Raw genomic sequence first — 8,228 nt, 5'->3', positions numbered from 1 at the left:
TAAAAATACAGAATATTCGTAATATTCCGTAGAGTTTTAACGGTAAATATTCCAAACAACTCGGAATCATTCCGTATTTTTACGGAATTAATGTTATTTTACAGAAAAAAATATGGATGTTCTGGTAAATCCGTAAATTTACAGAAACAAACAAATAAAAAATGTATTTTCTTTTTTGAAAACCCGTAAGTTCACAGGTCTCCTGTAATAATACTTTATAGACCGTTTTCGCTGGGTAATTATGCATAATTGATTGAACTGAGGATGCGCTGTTAGTATCAGAATACCGCATGCAGAGGAGCAGCCCCGGGGAGTAGCCGTTGCGCGCTGTAATGAGACGTATATCGGCCGATAGGACTTGAAGAAGACGACCGTGGCGTCGAAGTGTTTTACTTTGATAAGTTTGCTAGATCGCTTCTTTGCTGGTCAACTTTAACAGAGACAGGCAAGTAAACGCTAGTTGTTTTAGTTCACATGGTTTAAGTCAAACGAATTGTTCAATTAACGGTCAATTCTTGTTTATGGTTGCTGTATTTTACCGGTAAAACTTTAATTTTCAGATGTTTATTTACGTTACCTGTAGCAACGTCTGCAATTAAACGTAAATAAACTAGTTTGTATTGTAAATTTTGCAGTACAAACCTGTGTTTACGTTACTACCTGGAATATACAAATTGCGAAATAACGGCCTCACGTGGAATATACAAATTGACTGAAATAACCGCCTTCAACGCTATTTTACAGTACAATAGTTTATTTACGTTACTCCCTGAAATAACGTCTTCAATGCTATTTTTTTACAGAACAAGTACTTCAGCTTCTACCATTGAAACACTGGAGTTACCGGCAACACCTTGTCTTGTTGCCCATGGTAAGTTCTATTCATTGTGGCTTTATTGGCTATCGATTATCACTTACACTCTCAGAAAAAGGGGTGCCAACTGAAACCTTTTTTTTTTTTATATGGAACCCTGGCTATTGAACCCTCAAAAAAGGTTACAGAAAATTCAGGAACCCTTTAAGGTTCTATAGCTTGTTACATTAAGAACCAATAAAGGTTCCCTAGAGTGTCTTAGTGGTTCCTTTTAGAACCTTAAAGGGTGCCATATAGAGGACAAGTGAAGAACCCTTTTAGAACCCTTATTTCTGAGAGTAGTCTAAAAAAATAAGCTCTAAAATCAATTTGCTTTCTACCTTTAAAAATTTGTAAAGACAATTGACTTAGCTCATTGAGAGGTTAAATTGACATTTTAATAATCTTTGAATTACATTTTTCTGGAAAGTACCTAAATTTTTGCACATTTGATTTTTATCCAGCAAAGAGCAAAAACCTGGTCATGAAACTTTGGGAATAAATGAATAAGCATAGAAATTCTCTTGTGGATTTTTGCAACAAACACTCATAATCCAGTCAGGAAACACTTAGGCCTAACTGACAAAAGCCAAGAAAGATCATTTTCTGAACTAAATATATAGCCTGACATGTCAGTATTGCTTTAGCTTAAAACATAGGCCTAGTAGCTAAAAGGAGGTTTAGAAGTTAAGTTTTATTCATTATCACCCAATATAAAGTTGGAGCCAATCTTGGTTGCTAATTGTGTCAGTTCATAAATTAATTCAATGTAATTTTGAGAGAGTAATCAAACTGCACAGATGCCAGTTCATCAGTTAAGGACATACTAGCCCTTCAAATGAGACAAACTTGTAATGTAAACATAATGTTGTCCAACCAAGTTACAGGTAGATCCAAAATATGTAATTTTGTCATAGTTTTAAATCAGTTTGTTTTAAATTTCTTCTACACTTGAAGGAAAATAGTCACAGATTTGAATTCCTCATCAAATTTTCTTTCAGAAAAAGTAGTACTTTTACTTGGAAACAATAATCGCTTTGGAATTTATTATTGTTTTCAATATGAAATCATGTGCGAATGCTTAAAGGACAGTCAGAGATCTGCGGGTCAAGGTCAAACTTTTTTCACACATACCTTTTTTTTTTGCTTGTTGGGGAAGGTTAGCCTGAAAAGGAATCTTGCACAAACTATACAGTTTGTGAACGAGAGTCAATCTTTATTTTCTGATGCGCGGGCATCAGAAATTCGCCATAGAAGCCTATGGAACAATGCAATGCACACAATATTGCATAACTTCTAAACGGAAGGTCAGACTTGGCTAAAAGTTTGGAATTAAAGTGATCTTTGGTATATCTACCTATACATAACATTAAAAGGGGATGTTGAATCTCTGTACAATCACTGACTGTCCCTTTAACTGGCATTCCTTTCATTGTGTGTATGCAATGCATTTTATCTTTCTTTACTTTAAATAGGAGATTCATCATTTGACACTAACAAGTTCTCACTGACAATAAATGGGAAGGTAGTCATTGATCTCATCACCAACCAGCTGTCAGCATTGGCCCTGTGGTTCTCTACATTCTACGTCTTTAACTTCGAGTACCCTGAGAATATCGGAGCAACATTGGAATTTATTCAGAGGTAAGATTATATATAAGGATGTTTATTTCTCTGCTTCATTTGCTTTGAGGTGTTGTGTGATGTGTTTTTCATTATTAACATTTTGTACCGCCCAACACATTATGGATTGGATGAACTGAGGGTGCAAGAAGCTATTTCACAATTTATTTGAAACTTTTGCAATAATTTTGAAACTTTTATAATAGATTTGAGGAGTTTTATGTAAAATGATCATAGGAATTCAAATAATGTGTCATTCATTACTGGTTTCATTGTACATGTACTATTGTAGCCCTTGTAGCTTTTTAATTATAATAACAATGATGAAAACTAAATAATGTGCATATTTTGATTGCTTCCAATGTCTGATGATATTTTTTTTAATAGTATTTAGTAATGCTTGAAACAAGTTAAAATATTCATTTTATTATTGGCAAATCTGCTGTATAGATTTCATCAACAGTTCAAATGGACAAATTGCTGTACCTGAATCCAACCTTAACATTAAACAGAAACACCTGAATCATGTGATCATCAATCAGTGTCAGTTGATGTGTATGGGCCTGTAACTAGTGGGAAAATCATAATTTGTAGAGTGGTTAGTCCACAGTAGGTCAAAAATGTTAAAATTATACAGTCCTTCAAAATAAACTAATATGAAAAATCCATGTAGTGCATAAGTTTCAACTTAAATACCTTTCGTTGTAATAATTTAGTGCAAAACCCTTTTGATATATGAATGAACCATATTCTTAGATGTTTGTGACTTATGTTAACAGCATTCAATGTCTATGAAAATCTTTTACATAGAATATTATTCAATAATAAAAACTACAAATTACAATGTATTGTCACTGATATTGAATGAACTGATATGAATGTATGAATTTGATTTCAGGTGCTTCCTTGGCATCAACCCTAGTCAAGGGTCCAAGAGAAGTAAAAAGAAAGGCAAGAAGACAGCCGTTCATCCACAAGTCCTCCAACTATGTAACAAACTGAAAGACTTTGAAAGTGATTGGCTATAGACTTTGAAATTGAACGGATAAAGGAAGCTATATCTTATCATCTAAATCATCAGATGTCGAATTGATGTTTACTGTTCTGAATTATGTATTCTGTTCAGAGTAGGTTGTTGCATATATCTATATCAACAATTGAGAAATGTGACTGGTTACTAGAGCTATGATTGGGTTCAAACTTCGGCAATCGTGAAACAAAAGTGCTGGTTCAATATTGCGCCACTGTTTATTGTGTAATACACGAACAATACGTGGTCGAACCAGTTGCAACACACCAGTTGCCCAAGTAGCCAATCATAGTGAGACTCACAAATAAGGGAGCTAAAAGTATTACAAATGAACTGATAGTTCACCAGTGAGAGACATGGGCTACTCTATGGCAAAACTCAAGACAGATTGATAATTCCACTCAAAACTAATTGAAAAGTGATCAATGCTTTTTGTCTAGCATTACTGTGATTAGTTCTACAGTACCGTACCATTAATCATGTTAATTGTACAGACTAGTGACCAGGAGATTCTGGGTTCAAATCATACCACCAGCACATTGCTTACTTATGGAGTGAGTTTGGGTTGGGACTTGGCCTCTGTCATCAAGTATTTATTCTAGTCTTTGTAATCTGTTTAAGTCATGGAGTATTATGAAGATACCAAGGAGTATTCAATGAACAAATTCCAAGAGTGGAATTCACAGTGCAGGCCTATACACGATTTTCTATGTTTGAGTTTATATTTTGGCCTCACAAAAAGTTTGTGAAAGTTTTAAGGGGGAGCCGACCCTTCGTGCACCTAGCGGTACTACTCTAGGTTGTATTGTGAAGAATTGGGAAAGGCTAGAAAATGAAAGTTGCTATGAATATAGCTAAGGTTTTTTCTATCTTTTCTATGTATTTTGATTTTGTTTAGCTTTTATTGTTTTCGCATATAGTGTCAAATGTTCAAAACTTTTGTTTTTCGAACATTTTACACTCTCGAAGAAAATTTGTAAAAGCTAAACAAAATCAAACTTCATAGACATGATGATGGTAATCTTGGCTATAGTCATGGTAACTTTGGTTTTTGTAGCCCTTCCCAATTCTTCAGAATATAGTCAGGAATACTGTTAGTAATTAGGTGCATGAAAAAAAAACGCGAAGGGTCAGCTCCTCCTTAAGTTGATGAAAATATAAAAGATATCATTAAAAAGATACCAAGGAGTATTCAATGTACAAATTCCAAGAGGGGAATTCACAGTGCAGGCCTATACACGATTTTCTATGTTTGAGTTTATATTTTTGGCCTCACAAATTATATGAATTTAATGTAAAGTTGATAAAAATATCAAAAATAGCATTAAGAAGATACCAAGAAGTATTCAATGAACAAATTCCAAGAGGGAATTCACCGTGCAGGCTTATATACATGATTCTCTATGTTTGAGTTTATATTTTGGCCTCACAAATTTTGTGAAAGTGTAAAGTTGATAAAAATATCAAAAATAACATTAAGAGGATATCAAGAAGTATTCAATGAACAAATTCCAAGAAGGAATTCACAGTGCAGGCCTAGGCCTATACATGATTTTCTATGTTTGAGTTTATATTTTTGGCCTCACAAATTATGTGAAAGTGTAAAGTTGATAAAAATATCAAAAATAACATTAAGAAGATATCAAGAAGTATTCAATGAACAAATTCCAAAAAGGGAAATTCAAAGTGCAGGCCTAGCCCTATACATGATTTTCTCTGTTTGAGTTTATATTTTTGGCCTCACAAATTTTGTGAAAGTGTAAAGTTGATAAAAATATCAAAAATAACATTAAGAAGATATCAAGAAGTATTCAATGAACAAATTCCAAGAAGGGAATTCACAGTGCAGGCCTAGGCCTATACATGATTTTCTATGTTTGAGTTTATATTTTGGCCTCACAAATTATGTGAAAGTGTAAAGTTGATAAAAATATCAAAAATAACATTAAGAAGATATCAAGAAGTATTCAATGAACAAATTCCAAGAAGGGAATTCACAGTGCAGGCCTAGGCCTATACATGATTTTCTATGTTTGAGTTTATATTTTGGCCTCACAAATTATGTGAAAGTGTAAAGTTGATAAAAATATCAAAAATAACATTAAGAAGATATCAAGAAGTATTCAATGAACAAATTCCAAGAAGGAATTCACAGTGCAGGCCTAGGCCTATACATGATTTTCTATGTTTGAGTTTATATTTTTGGCCTCACAAATTATGTGAAAGTGTAAAGTTGATAAAAATATCAAAAATAACATTAAGAAGATATCAAGAAGTATTCAATGAACAAATTCCAAGAAGGGAATTCACAGTGCAGGCCTATACATGATTTTCTATGTTTGAGTTTATATTTTTGGCCTCAAATTATGTGAAAGTGAAGTTGTTGAAAATATAAAAAATAGCACGTTATTTATATTGCTATTGCTATTTGTGTCAATTCATATCAAAACGATGGACTTGGTCTGAGAATAAGAAATCAGATACTCTTAGTTAATCATCAAGGCCTACTTTTACTTATATTTCACTTCCTAAAAATGCTACCAAATTTGTAATAATTAAATGCTTATTTACTTAGTTACACAGGAAATAAGTCAACTTAAGCTGCGTTCTCACATGTATTTAAATCCAGGTTTATCTTTATCACCTATAAATCCGCTGCAATTAAAATAAATCCGATAGAATCTCTGCACGTCCAGACAGTCAGGTTTAGTGCCTAAATCCAATAAGCTTAAACCCGGGTTTAGACTATGTGCTATTTGAGCATATTTCCTTAGAACTTTCGATTATACGAAATGTACAAGTGTGCACATGACAATTTTCGATGTTTTATCTTCAAGTTCAAAGCAATACTTTGGCACGAAAATACCCGTTGTTGAAATTCGAATGATAGGCCTATAGGCCTACAGCATGATGAAAATTTGCCCTTTCCTCTGCTGCCCCGAATAGCTAAAAACGTTGACCGTGACTTTTATATAGTAGGGGCCTAACGCGATCAAAATATGAAACATGAAATTCTAAAATTTATAACTCAACTCGTAATACCTGCTTCCATCATGAAATCGGCACCCTATAGGCATAATACATGTAATAGAGTTCGCTTCTATCTAAACTGCGTAGTTCAATGGGCATTATGTTAGTTTTTACCCCTTAAACCCGACAGCTCTACGAACACCGTTCATACACAGCGGATTTAAGCTTAAACCCGCTACTAACCCTGGTCAAAAGCAGGGTTAAATTGGCGGATTTAGGGCTCGATAAATCTGCTAGACTTAAATCCGATGATCGTTCAGACAGCAATTTAAACCCGCCGCTAAATCCATCTGAATTTAAACCTGGGTTTAAATGTCTTAAACCTTACTGTGTGGACACGACTAATCTTTTTAATTTCATTTTTCATACTCTGTATTATTGTACCAAAAGTCGTTTTGATATAGACTGACAGATTTACATGTATATTGATACATTGTATTTGTTGCATGTGTAAGTTTCGAGGGTTTAGTTCAACAAAGGGCTCTCTGCATTTTGAGGAAACCAATGTTTATAAGATTTTACTGATCTTGTTCATCTGTTTGTTGTTGTTTATCTCAGCTGTGCTGATTAATAAACAGATTGTGAAAACACCTTCGTGTGATTTGTTGTTTATTCCTTTTCAAATTAGTTTGCTGAGTACTCACAGCATGAATGTGTTACGAAGGCATGATTTATAACAATTAATGATCAGTCAACAACTTTAATTTTCAGATGTTTATTTACGTTACCTGTAGCAACGTCTGCAATTAAACGTAAATAAACTAGTTTGTATTGTAAATTTTGCAGTACAAACCTGTGTTTACGTTACTACCTGGAATATACAAATTGAATGCGAAATAACGGCCTCACGTGGAATATACAAATTGACTGAAATAACCGCCTTCAACGCTATTTTACAGTACAATAGTTTATTTACGTTACTCCCTGAAATAACGTCTTCAATGCTATTTTTTTATTTAACAAAAGTTTATTTACGTTGCTACCTAGAATATACAAATTGACTGTGAAATAACGACCTGACGTGGAATATACAAAGTGACTGTAAAATAACCGCCTTCAACGCTATTTTACAGTACAATAGTTTGTTTACGTTACTCCCTGAAATATACAATTTTACTATGGAATAACATTCTGCCACGTTTATTTACAGTAGAACTGAAATTATACACGATCTCAGTAAAATAACATCTATCATGTATGTTCACGCCAACTGTTAAATAACATTAAAACATCGTTTGTTGACATTGTCAAGCGTCATTTTACCTAAAATGTTGTTAATTAAGAGATAGTATAGTGTTATATTACGGCTGAAGATGGCATTTATACTGCCCAGATACTCCAAATAACGGGTCATTTATGTAGAAAGTACCATAAAATAACACTGTTATCGTTAATTAACGTTGTTATTAGAATTTAAGGACCTCTTAAAAAACGTTAAAAGTCGTATTATTGCATTATTCCACTGTTAATTTACCAGTAACGGGCACGAAGGAAAAAACCCGGTTTTTAGGAGAAAACGTACAACCGTTAAAAAATCAAACGAATTGTTCAATTAACGGTCAATTTTGTTTATGGTTGTTGTATTTTACCGGTAAAATACCGGCGTCCCAGCTGCCAGTATTTTACCGGTAAAATACAGCATCCGTTAAAAAATCAAACGAATTGTTCAATTAACGGTCAATTCTTGTTTAC

At 33.5% G+C, this 8,228-nt stretch overlaps 1 protein-coding gene across 1 annotated transcript; it reads left to right on the top strand.

Annotated features, from left to right (window-relative positions):
• The first annotated feature begins 771 nt into the window (after window positions 1-771).
• On the top strand, window positions 772-4,243 carry LOC140153475 (uncharacterized). Its single transcript, XM_072176235.1, has 3 exons — window positions 772-871; window positions 2,329-2,497; window positions 3,375-4,243. The coding sequence occupies exons 1-3, from the start codon at window positions 787-789 to the stop codon at window positions 3,502-3,504; spliced, it is 384 nt and encodes a 127-aa protein (XP_072032336.1). The 5' UTR covers window positions 772-786; the 3' UTR covers window positions 3,505-4,243.
• Window positions 4,244-8,228: the final 3,985 nt, after the last annotated feature.

The sequence above is a fragment of the Amphiura filiformis genome, chromosome 5, assembly GCF_039555335.1.
Source record: "Amphiura filiformis chromosome 5, Afil_fr2py, whole genome shotgun sequence".
Classification (NCBI taxonomy): Eukaryota; Metazoa; Echinodermata; class Ophiuroidea; order Amphilepidida; family Amphiuridae; genus Amphiura; species Amphiura filiformis.
This window is presented reverse-complemented; position numbering and strand designations above follow the sequence as displayed.

What these genes read in the sequence shown, in the direction of transcription:
- LOC140153475 (XM_072176235.1), top strand. Translation starts at nt 787, where the DNA reads ATGCTATTTTTTTACAGAACAAGTACTTCAGCTTCTACCATTGAAACA. An exon ending in ACCTTGTCTTGTTGCCCATG is followed by an intron (nt 872 to 2,328) that starts GTAAGTTCTATT and finishes TACTTTAAATAG; the next exon opens with GAGATTCATCATTTGACACT. An exon ending in ACATTGGAATTTATTCAGAG is followed by an intron (nt 2,498 to 3,374) that starts GTAAGATTATAT and finishes ATTTGATTTCAG; the next exon opens with GTGCTTCCTTGGCATCAACC.